Source organism: Antedon mediterranea, chromosome 4 (assembly GCF_964355755.1).
Source record: "Antedon mediterranea chromosome 4, ecAntMedi1.1, whole genome shotgun sequence".
NCBI classification, from domain to species: domain Eukaryota; kingdom Metazoa; phylum Echinodermata; class Crinoidea; order Comatulida; family Antedonidae; genus Antedon; species Antedon mediterranea.
In genome coordinates this window covers 8,874,731-8,887,541 of record NC_092673.1, presented here as the reverse complement: position 1 = coordinate 8,887,541, position 12,811 = coordinate 8,874,731, and the positions used below count along the sequence as shown (strand labels likewise).

At 35.2% G+C, this 12,811-nt stretch overlaps 2 protein-coding genes across 2 annotated transcripts in view; one reads left to right on the top strand and one right to left on the bottom strand.

Annotated features, from left to right (window-relative positions):
* The first annotated feature begins 459 nt into the window (after window positions 1-459).
* LOC140046555 (microfibril-associated glycoprotein 4-like) lies at window positions 460-3,528 on the top strand. The gene is made up of 2 exons (XM_072091248.1): window positions 460-792; window positions 2,114-3,528. Exons 1-2 carry the CDS (start codon window positions 552-554, stop codon window positions 2,806-2,808), a joined length of 936 nt encoding a protein of 311 aa, XP_071947349.1. The 5' UTR covers window positions 460-551; the 3' UTR covers window positions 2,809-3,528.
* Window positions 3,529-3,675: 147 nt separating this feature from the next.
* The window catches only part of LOC140047535 (scavenger receptor cysteine-rich domain-containing protein DMBT1-like), a 33,869-nt gene continuing 24,733 nt past the window's right edge, over window positions 3,676-12,811 (bottom strand). The window contains exons 10-21 of the mRNA XM_072092578.1: window positions 12,364-12,579; window positions 10,547-10,604; window positions 8,777-10,427; window positions 8,480-8,612; window positions 7,804-8,029; window positions 7,481-7,643; window positions 6,925-7,094; window positions 6,321-6,483; window positions 5,958-6,112; window positions 5,399-5,616; window positions 4,145-4,423; window positions 3,676-3,915 (exon numbers count right to left, since the gene is read on the bottom strand). Of these exons, the coding sequence (XP_071948679.1) occupies window positions 3,676-3,915; window positions 4,145-4,423; window positions 5,399-5,616; window positions 5,958-6,112; window positions 6,321-6,483; window positions 6,925-7,094; window positions 7,481-7,643; window positions 7,804-8,029; window positions 8,480-8,612; window positions 8,777-10,427; window positions 10,547-10,604; window positions 12,364-12,579 (3,672 nt within the window). The remainder of the gene's footprint in view (window positions 3,916-4,144; window positions 4,424-5,398; window positions 5,617-5,957; window positions 6,113-6,320; window positions 6,484-6,924; window positions 7,095-7,480; window positions 7,644-7,803; window positions 8,030-8,479; window positions 8,613-8,776; window positions 10,428-10,546; window positions 10,605-12,363; window positions 12,580-12,811) is intronic.

Here is a 12,811-nt window from a genome sequence, read left to right as displayed (position 1 = left end):
ACTTTTGAGTGCAATGTTTCGTATTTTTTATAAGCGATGTTTTTATGTTCAACTTCTATTTATTTATAATGATAATGAATTGCTATATTATAAAGATAAGTTCAAGTTCAGGTAGGTCTATTATGAAACATAGAAACTTTACATATAGGGCCTATATTATTTAATAGAGAATTAAAAGCCTATGATAAAATTAACAAATCACTTAATTGCACATAATTTATCGTTTGTATATAACATTCATTTGCAAATTGGCTAGTTTGTATTGGTGTCAATCTAACCCACTTTTGTGTTATATCGAAAGATTAACAAACTATTATTTTTTGTACTGTGGATCTTGACATTTGTATTACTTTCCGCAAACTTACCTGGCGTAAGTCCAAGTAAACGTCAGTCACTAATGACGTACATAAATATTCACAAACTTTCCGTGGAGACATTTAATGTATACGTGTTGGTGAGCATGCATTTTTAAATAGTTCAAGTGAAACTGCCAACGTTTTAAGTCATAAGTTATAATCATATCGTTAAGATAATTGACTTTATATAGCACTATGGCATATACAAGTGCATTGTTATTTTTTGCTGTTGTTGGATATGCTATTGCAAATGTTGTAAATCAAGATAAACCAACCGCTGCAGAATGTGCTACTGTTGACGGGTCTTGTGACGCAATGCTAAAAGAATTAGAATCTGTACGTACGTTGCTAACAGCATCAGAAAAAGCCTGCGATTGTGGCATACTTAGCGATGCGCAAAAAATCGTCACACATGACAGTTTGCAAAGTGTTAACGGTAAGTAGGCCCCACATTATCTTATTTTACCGTGATTTCAGAAACAATAAGCAAAGTTGATATGTAGTAGTAGATGTAGTTTTAAGTTCTAGACTTAATAATACTTGAGCTCGAATCTAGAATATTTTCAAGATAAAAATTGAAACGCCGGCTGGCAGACTAACAGAAGAAGAAAAATTAAATTCAGACTTCTCGGGAAAAGTCTAGACTTGGAATGATCGGTTGTGAATGAGCTGTGAACTGGATGCCAAAAATGTTCACTTTTTACCATAATTTTATAACAACTGGATGCCAAAAATGTTCACTTTTTACCATAATTTTATAACAACTGGATGCCAAAAATGTTCACTTTTTACCATAATTTTATAACATATCGCCCACAGGTATCAGGTATTATTTATTTAGTTAGGCCTATTAGTTATTTTTGTTTTCACTTTTGGAAAAACAAAAATGTAAAATTAATATATCTACTCTTTCCTTTTTCTTGTTGTTTCTCGTCATTTTTTTTATGACGAATGTCTTGGATTTGAAACTGTTTTTAGCTTATTTCAGCACAATGAAGTGAACAAAAAAAAGTAAATTACTTTTTCAGAAATAAACTAAATTGTATCTGATCATTGTTTTATCATTTTTATTGCGATCTGTTTTCCTGCTTAAACATGTTAATCACTTGTTATTTCCCTTTTAAGACATATCAATTGCACCGTTTGAGGATCAGGTTCGTGACCGAATTCGTGCTTATTGTGTCGCTATTAACCTTTCTTCTACAATAGAGAAAACATCATAATAAAAACGTCTTTATCATCAATTAAACTAGAAACCCATTAGAAGTCCCCCTATTATTACAACGAGGTTATTTCCTAGAAAAATAACAACACTGTGCTTGACCGAAAATGTCTTAAAATTATTTGTGGTTAATTTAACGATTATTTTTAATATCGTTAAGTAGATGAGGTTTACATTTTCAGGAAATGCCATTAGTATATTTTTATTTTATAATATAATATTTTAAAATAGCGCCCTTTTAATATTTATATAAGTAGTTTATACTCACTCTCCTTTTTGACAAAACAAAATAAATTATTCTTATATTTCGTTTTTTGAAGTTGGAAACTCTATATCATGCAATTAGCATACTTTGTTTGTGTACGAAGAATAACAATACAATATAATTATGACATTAAAATGATTTCAGTATTTCAGCACACCGGCATGCTAACGCTATGTTAAAATAATAGGCCAACAAACAAGTTGCATAAAAAATAGAAAAGATTTAGCCTATTATTTATCCTAAAACCTAATTTTTGATTGCCTATCATAGAGTGCTCCGAACCAATCCCTGTCGACTGTGCTGATGTCAAACGACGTAATTCTAAAGCAACAAGCGGACCCTACAAGATCCAACCTAGAGGTTACCACAGTCAGTTCCGAGTTTACTGCGATATGTTTTCTGATGGTGGTGGTTGGACCGTATTTCAACGTCGCATGGATGGTACCATTGGCTTCAATCGAACTTGGCAAAACTACAAAGAAGGCTTTGGAGCCACGACGGGAGAACATTGGCTTGGAAACGACTACATGCATTACTTGACAAGACAGGGTCTTTACACACTACGCATCGATATGGAGGACTGGCATGACTCGAAAAGCTTTGCCAAGTACTCAAACTTCAATGTCCATAGTGAAGATGATTTTTATAGGTTAAACTATGACCTATATCTTAGTGGGACTGCACCCGATAGATTATCATACCATAAAAACCAGAAATTTACAACCTACGACAGGGACAACGACATAAGTTCATCAGCAAATTGTGCTGTTTTACATAGTGGTGGTTGGTGGTTTAGGGCTTGTGATGAATGTAATCTTAACGGAAAATATTATCAAACGGATAGATACACTTCCCTTAGAGATGATGGCATTGAATGGAAGGGTGGAAGCAGTGCCTCTTCTAGTGGTCGAATTTTTTATTCATTGAAAGCCACTGAAATGAAGGTACGGCCTATTGCCTATTAAGTAGAGTTATTGAATAGGATGAAGTATTTACTATTGAATTATTTAATGAAGTTAGTCGTGACGGATAAATTCAACTTCAACTTAAACTTCATTAAGTATTTTGTGGATAAATATAATCCATATTAGGCTAGAAATAAAACAATTTCAATTAATCAATTAATTAACAGACGCTGACCCTGAAAGCTGCGCGAGAAGTGAGTGTCCTGCCGACCTGTCTGAATTACTTTTATAACTACGACACTGCAATCGAATTTTTACATTACACGCAATTTATTCAATTTAAATGTAAAAGTTCTCAATTATTATTTGTGTTGGTATTGAGATTATTTGTACAGTATAGGCCTACCTTTCTTCCAAAACACCCGTATTCCCTTGAAACGAATGAACCATCTCTTGGGTTCTCTCTCTTCTCTCTCCTTTGTAAATTATTTTTTTAAAATTTATTTCTTTTCTTTCATTTATGTATAGAACCGATGCATGATTAATTAGCTGCGTAATAATAGCATGAGTAAAATGTAATAAAGTCCATTATAAATTACGTACTTTATACATCGAGGGTGTATCAATACATTTCTTACCAAAAGCCAACCAAAATATTATATTTATGGATGGTAATGGGCGGTAATAACCGCAATAACATGCGTAACGAGACCAATACGTTTTACAAATTAAAATAAACAATATACTACACCATGTTTGTAACACACTGTAATGCGTCTAAAGTTACTATTTATTATACTGAAAGCTCTTCCTTAAACAAAGGTATTTTAGTCTTGTGGGTTTGTGTGTTTTCGTTTTCACAACATTATCAAACCTTATACTTTGAATGCATATACAAAATCAGCTTCTTTTCTATATAACAAAATCTTATTTGCGGTTGTAGTTTTCCAATATCTTGATTTTCATGGAGGCTTTGTTGAGGGCCATGTGGCTATATGTCCATGAATACCAATGGATTGAATTGTGTGGTGGATTTAAATACTCGTCATCAAAATCATAATAGACACCATTTAAGTTTGATGAACCACATTCTACATTGAACCACCATCCACTGTGACGAGACTCGACACAATTTTCACTTTGACTACTATCCGGGTTTTTACGATCCTAAATTAAAAGGAACAAGAAGATCAATGCAAACATTAAACGATGAACATTACGAAGAGGTTAAAGGAGAATGACCGATGCATCACCTCGTGTTCCAAGTTCTTAGAGTACAGGCTACTTGTATGCACAATTATCGTTAATTAATTATCATCTCACGGCATGTACGACTAAATACAAATTGAACTCTGATTTGGTTTCTAATGGTAGCAAATTAACAAGAAATACTTACGTAGGTACTAAATGGCATTCTATTGTTTTCACCACCTGATGTTGTGAATGGCGATGATCCTACCATCGAATCCTTAGCATCTCCATCTAAGAAGTTGCCAAGCAATATCTGGTAATCTTGGTTCTCATCCAGAACAACAATGCTATCATAGAGGGCGTATGCACTATTGCCTACAAAGTCTTCAAGATCAATTCTAAGAGCATAATGCCCCTGATTGGTTAATCGATGAATCACTTCATTACCGAGCCAAAATTCGTCGTTAATGTCACCAAATCCAGTCTAAACAAAGAGATATTATTAACAGTAACAATTTTACATTAACGTATGTAGAGTAATGGTCAGTGCCAGTTTATGAGTGTTTCCTTCCACACAAGTGACATGTACTGTATCTCAGACAACAATATATGCCGCACTTCGGTGCAATTTTTTGATTGGCTATTGAGTTTATGATTAACAAGGCCAACAGCCATTAAGTCGCGTGCTACAATGCATAGTGATACCGGACCGACAGAAAAACAGACCGACAGACAGACAGACCGACAGACAGACGGACCGACCGACATAGTGAACTATACTGACCGAAATTACTGAACATGTTTAAAAATGTTGAAATGTTTAAAAACATTTATATTTTTTTAATTTACACGTGCGTAGCCTGTCACTTTTGACGTGCTCGTATAACGTAATTTCGAGTTGAAAAGTAAGTCAAGAAAACTCATGGCAATTTTGTAAACGCTTAAAATTGCCTGAAACGTACTCTTATTTTATCGAAAATAAATTTTGAAAACTTTAGGCGCGCGTACGCATGCGTTACATGCGCTACGCACGTAATTGTATTGCCATATGATGATTCATGCCCTGAAATTTATGAGTACCAAATTTTATTTAATTGTGATTCATGGTTGTTAAGATATGATTACAAACGTGATTTCGTTAAATCGTGCGTAGACCGCGTAATTTTTTATTGCGCACCGTGAAATCATAACCACATCGATTCCTGGCCATAAGGAATATTTTGTGAAAAATTGATTTAGCTAGATTAAACTGATATCAAGATAAGGTCATAAAGCGATAAAACGCATAGTGATACCGGACCGACAGACAGACAGACAGACCGACAGACAGACCGACAGACAGACCGACAGACAGACAGACAGACAGACCGACCGACCGACCGACATAGTGAACTATAGAGTCGCTTCCACGCGACTAAAAATGTTGATATCCCATTGTCAAAACCCCTGAAATAATAACCTTGTAATCGTTCCAGTTTTGGTAAAAGTCCACTATACCATCATCTCGCTTCTGAATTACCGTCCACCCTCCACCATCTGTGTCCATATCACAGTAGACATCAATTGTAAATTGTAAGCTATCTGGTTTGATTGTGTAAACACCACTTGTTGTCTGAAGCGACCTTAGAATATCACCACAGTCGCGTGCAACACCGCTTGTTCCTGCGTCTGTATCTCCTATAAAACCAGTAAAAAATGTTAAAAGACACTCTACAGATGTGTAGTGCAATTGTTAAAATTGTTAAAAAGGGTGGATGCACAATATTTAACGCAATTGAATAGTGTACGCCTACCCTACTTAATCATATTTTACAGTATCTCAATAGTATGATAATGATATACGATGTCATGTTTAAAGTATGTATGTTAGAAAGTTTAGTTTAAACAGGGACAGAGGAACTTAAGGACTTGAATCAGTCTGAGATCAATGTTCCATGTCTCTTGCGGACAGCGCGCGGATGTTACAAAATAAACAAGGACTTCTTATGGGCTGACATGTACATGGTAGCCAAACTGACCATTCTTTTCTTCACATCTGACACCGGCGTCCTCTGATGATGAACAATCATTGTCGCCCCAACCTGGGAAAATACATTCATCAACACGACTTTCACTGCCACTACAGTCCAAATTATCCATAAAAATTCTACCAGATCCTGGTCCAAAGTATGCTCTAAAATACATGAAAATACATCATAAAAGTTTTAGAAACAATGTTTTGGATTTGAAAGCATGACCACGAAATTAAGAGTGGGAGGGTGAGGCGTATGTCCGCAAAACACCACACTATGCTCTATCTCCCCGGCTCCCCTGCAAGTCGATTGTTACTGCATCCTGTTTAAATATGATGTCTTTGTTTAATAAGAAAACTAAGAAAAAACCTTGAATAGACTCGTTCTACTGATGGGTAGCCAAGTTGTTGGCAAATAACGATACCATCTTTAATATCAAACTTGTCATCACAGATTGTTCCCCAAAGATTATCATGATAGACTTCAACACGACCCTCATTCTCAGTTCGCCCATCAACCAAACGAATTTGATCTAAAAAAACAAACATTCGTCAGCCAAGTAGAAACTTCAGTGTATTTCATTTTGGTAGTGTAAACCGACAAATCTAGGGCTACTAAACATACAATTGATTATAAGAAATTGAATCCGGGGTTGGTTCAGTACATTATTCTGTATTAGACTATAACACCATTTATGAAGGCAAGCTTGTCTGATAACGACGAAAAATAAGGTTCTAAACAAAACCTCGAACATGTTGCCTAATTGGTTAATATGGTAATATTAGTGTAATATTAAAGATAAAGATACAATGAGGAGTGCATCATCAACAAATTAATTTGTTTATTAGCGTTTAACAATGTTTTTGTTGGCAGATATGCAAGTTAAAAATCAGTGCACGAATAATCTTGACTTTCCAGGATTTTGACAAATTTTTAAAAGATCTGAAACTCGATACAATGAATGTGCTCTTACTCTCAGGTAGAGGGCCAACAACCTGTGTACATTTGACACCAGCCTCTTCAAAGGGGTAGCAGTCATGTTCACCCCATGACCTATGTGCACAGTCGTCAATATTCTTTTCTGTACCTGAACAGTCGACGTCATCTAACCAAAATTGACCAGGAGACTGACCATAATACGCCCTGTTGGGGAGGCAAATAAATGTTGTCAAAGGGAAACGAAACTGTTCTTAGATAAGCTTGTTATATTAATTCGGCCACAATTTTGATACGTAGTATATTATTAGCCACACGAAATCCAATAAAATAGATTGCTTATAATATACTATAGATAGGATGAAACTCATGACATCATATGGATGAATTGTAGGCCTAATATGCCCTTTTCTACGAGCATTCAAGGTAATCAGGTTGGTAATCTTCAAATTGAAAAAATATTTGTTCGATTATTTTTAACTCAAGTAAAACATTTTACGTAAACGTATTTTTATTTTACTTCCTCTTGAAATACGATGTGTTTTTGGATAAAACATTTTAGGCCATTAAGTAACATAACAAAATGTACTCACTGTGAGAAAGCCACGTCTGCTCCGGGAAATCCTAATTGATGACAAACAACTTGCGCATCTAGTAAATCCCATTCATCGTCACAGATAACTCCCCAAACACCACTGTGATATATTTCAACAGTACCTTCAAATGTTGAGTTAGCACCAACAAGTCGAATTGAAGCTATAGGCAATTAAAACGAATAGGTTACAGGCAACTTATATGTATATAGGCCTACTATTCAAGGTTTACAATATTTATAGAGAGTAAAATACATTATATTAGCAATTCACTTAGTTACTAATGATTGATAAACAAATGACATTTTATACTACAGTCTTACTATTTGTAGGTGGGTCTGTTGGTCCTATCTGTCCAGTTATACCAGGTCTAAATCCACTATCTGGACCTGCACCAGGCGCAGCACATATGAAACCAGAATACATGCCTTCTGGGTAACATGTTGACTGCACAACAGTGTGAGATTCCAGATCATCGAAACGAAACATCGGAGGTTGTAATTTCCATGGCTGGCTCACATCTATTGGTTTACTAAATGTTTGACCTAACTGGTGTTGAAAGTGTATAGCATTGTTTTAATAAGGACAAATACGATGTAGTATACAATAATTTTACGGCAAGGAGACGGTAAAATGATACCCTGCCTGCTTTCACACAGCGCCCCAATCCTTTCTCGAACGATGCATATTTACAGTCGAGATAATGTCAAGATGACTCCGAAAATAATGTATTCCTAATGCTTTGTTCACACTTTGGATGCGACACAATGACGTAGGCGCAACGCAAGCAATTTGACCGATCATGAAGGGTCACTTGTCATTGGTCAACTTGTTTTCGTTCCTAGAATGGGAACCAAGCCTAATACAATAATAATTTGAAAAAAACCCATACAATTATTTTTTTGTGGGAGTAATAAAACGTATTTGGAAGTTAGGCATGGGAGAATAACATGCGTACATTTTTCGCTGATAGGAGAAGTAGAAAGAAAAAGAAATTACCCTTGATGCACCTATTAGGCAGCTGTAAATGACTGTAGGAGCGTCATTATTACGACATTCACAATCAGTTTGCACATTCCATGCTATCCAGGTTTTCCAGCAGCTTTCAACATCCTCATCAAAAGTAAGATATCTAAGAAAAACAAACATGTTTTGCTTGAAAAAAACCCAATTATAAATATTCTATTGTTAAGGTATTCAACCTAAGAAATCCTTAAATAAAAAGATTTTTTATAAAAATTGTTGTTATATACACATACAATGTTCAGAAAAAACTTACAGAAAATTAAAACTTACCTACAGTCCTGCATTACGCTATTTATAAGATAAGCCATCATGGCTGGACCCGAATTGACGTCACAACAACAGCAAAGTTTGCCACACTCGAATGCAGCATTCAGACAATCAAATGTACAAGACTGTATTGAATGACAGTCAGCAATTGATGATGTGTTTGCTACCGCGTCAACACCAATAATATCAGACGTACATATGCGGGGTCGTCTCTCAATTAAACTTGTGTCCTCATGTACGTCCTCTGGTTTAACAGCAACTATATCCTCCTCTGGCGATTCAACTCCAAACTCACCAGTGATATCATCATCCCCTCCCGCTGCTTGTGGTGCGTCTCCTCCACCTGGAGTTACTGTAGCAAGCGCCTTTCCATCTTGATCATCTGCTTCATCCGGTTCTTCACCATCTTGTGCGTCAGCCTGGTCTGGAACTTCTTCGTTACCAGGAGCGTCCTCATGTTTGTCAACAGGTGCAACATATTCTTGCCATTTATGTGGGGGTAAACTATCAACAGAAACATTCAATGCCTTGATACCTTTCACTTTAAATACGGCATCATCACTGGCTGGGTTGATAAAAAGCCCACTGCCAATAGTTGAATAACCTAGATAGGCACTACCATCACCCTTTGCTTCTGATAAACAATTTGCCACCGAGTTAACAATAAACGTATTTGGGTAAACATAAGTGTACAACACTATATCGGGAGATGGTGCATCTTTGCCATAACGTTCCTCGTATTTTTCAAGCAATAGTTTCAACGTTTGTGAGGTACCAGCACCCGACGCAGACACGTCCAATATTTTAAACACTGCAGCATTTGTTCCTGTACCAGAATCTAAACCTCTGGCAGCAAAGTAATTAAATGCGTCTGCAAAGTGTGGTTTAATAATGTCGTTACTGATATATCCTGGAACCTTTGGTTGTCTATGATCATCTAAGGGTTTTAGATAATACTCTGCGAACAAATCTTCATCTAAATACGGTCTAGTAGCTGGATGCAGGACCATCAATACTGCAAAATCATGATACGGGTCACTGGGATTGGCCGTTGCGTAGAATTTAGGAAAAGCCGTGTATTTGAATAAATTGAAGAAAAGTACCTCTTCGCGTGTATAACGAATACGCAAACGTTCAATTGGAGCTAATCGTTTCTTATTCTCATTAATAAACCCTTGTTCACTTCTAAATGAGTTAACGTTAGCAATATTATAGCCCCAATCTGTGAAACCAATAGTAAATGGAATTGATGAATAGCGACCTGTGTGTCCAAATACGTTTATAACATGAGCCGTACAAGAGACACACAAGTAAGTCCAGGTGTACATAAAGATTTCTGGACTAGCTCCACCACCATCTGCCATGTAGCTGTCCCACATCTTGTCAAATATGCCATTTTTGTGTATTAAACTTTCTGTTGATGTTCCCAGATCAGGAGGTACAGCAACTAAGTAATTACCAATACCTTCAGTTTCTGTTGGTGAGTAACTTATGGAATCTGGCAGATATACGCCTCCTCCTAGTTTCTGAGGTTGGAGATAGTTGTAGAGGTAGTCATCACGTGACCATATTGATTTGTCATATGGGCTCATCAGAATAAAAACCGTAAATCCCGTTTCCATTTGTTCAATATTGGAAGCATGTTTAAATATATCTATCACGTTTGCAAAGACTTGGCGATACGCATCATTTCCATTTGTTGAAGAAATAAAAGAAGACAAAATAACTAATATTAAACATATCAGCTCCTTAAACGTCATTTTCGGTTCCTACTTTCAGTTTTCACACCGTTCATTACACAGCTATCCGACGAAATCCTGAGAGTTGACTTCTGTGAAAACAATAAATCGGATGGCTCAAACAGTATTTCCGTACTAAACCTATATTAGCTCAAAGGCTTAACATTGTGCTCCCAGGTTAGCAGCCCTAAAGTCGGTGTTTCCTTAATTAGGGTTCCATGCTTATCATACTGCCCTTGGAACAACTGCGATTGAAATATAGTAACACCTCAGTATAACAATAATTACTAATAAGCACTTTTACACAACCTGTTAAAATAAAGCTAGCTCTGTGATAAAACATTCGGAACAGCACTGAAAATACTGTTATCGACACTTGAAATATATCGTTTTTCTAATTTATGTTTCATATTTTATTCTACTTAATTCAAATAAATGAAATACAGATATTATTACATGTCAATAAATAGTGAGGTGAGAATTTTAATTCATTTTAAAAAGTTGAAAAGGAAATATACAAATGATTGTATTTTATCTTTTACTATCCCAGTCAAAGCTATATCCATTGTATTTCATATTCTTTACTAAGACATTCAGAATAATTTAACAATTGTATTGGCTATATACTTACAATTTTTATTTATTTTATTTAATGTTATGTCTTTAGGCAATGTGGCCAAAATAAACCAACCAACACAACATAATAATGTTTATGCTGTAATTAATTTCTGGCGTATTTATAACTTTAAACGCAAGTTAAGTTTTGTTAAATATATCTAAATAGTTTCTCTTTAAATTTCTTTGTTTGCTGATTAATGTTCTTTTTAATGATATACATAGGCCTATATATCGTTTTTAATTCTTGTATTATAATTATGCTTTGAGCTATTAATATTGAAGAATGTATCAAAAGTATGACGCAGCTGATTGTTTTGGAATTGGTACATTAGAATAGCAACATTCTTTTTGTAGAGATCTGAAATATATTTTGGTGTAAGCAAATATAGAGGTGGATGCCGAGAGTGAACTTTACATATAATTCTAAGGGCCCTTTTTGCAACATAATTTTCTATTAGAAAGATAATTTTTAAACCAATCAAGTACGATTCCTCTGATACGACGACTCAAAAAGCCGGAAGTCGCAAAGCGATTACGTCAACCCGGAAATCACTTTATACATCGGACGGTTGAAAATCTACAAATCTACCGATGAAATCAGAAATGTTGTTTTAAAACCCTTTATAATATCTTACTAAGAGAGAACACGTGAACAAGTGAACACTTATGTTATCAAATCTACGTTTTGCGGTACATCTGAAATAGATAAGGTAGGTATCCAAGGCGGAGATCTTACAAAAGTACATTGTGGTCGCCTATGTTAGATTATAATGTACAATGTATTATTTGACACTTGCTAAAATTTGACCTAAATCACGAAAATAAATGAAATAATACATTGTTTATAGGCCTACTGTATAATTCATTCATAATTGAAAGATCAATACGCGTTAATTCATTCATTCATATATTTTATTTCGGATGGTACATTCATATAACAACACAAAGAAAACATTTTACAAGATTAACCAGAACATTTACTGCAACACAACCTAAAATATGAATTCGCACCAACGCTGATTAAGGTTGGATTGTTGAAGTAGTTTAATTAAACCATTACAACTGTTTAATCCCATTTAGCCAGACATTTAGCAAACCAATAAAAGAAAAACGATATGTCTTATAGTTACTGACTGCGAAATGTTTTCATTAATGAAACAACGGAAGTGCCTAACTAACGTTCCTGTTTATTACATTATTTTCGTTTGACGATAAATATGTAAATTAAAATACACTCGGTGCCATAATTTTAATCTTCATAGAGACTCTCTTAATGGCGTGTTTAGAAAACTTCCATGTTTTCCAGTACATGGCATCAGACGGCAATGACTCACTATCGTCATAATATACACCATTTAGATTTGAAAGACCGCACATTGTGTTAAACCACCAACCGCCATGCTTACTCTCAACACAGTGGTCGACTTGAGTTGGAGGGTTCTTCTTGTCCTGTTAAACACAATTAGTACGGTATGTGTTAGTTACGAATCAAATGAAATTACACAGCCTTCAGCCACGATTGGGAAATATACATTATATATAATACTCATTAGGCCTACACTGCACATTGTTTTTTTCTTTGCTAGTTTTCATTTCAATGTGTCCTAGGATATAGCAAAACACTCTTATTAATTATTGTTGGTAATTTATGTTTCTGGTTGGTTTTAGCTTTATTTTCTCT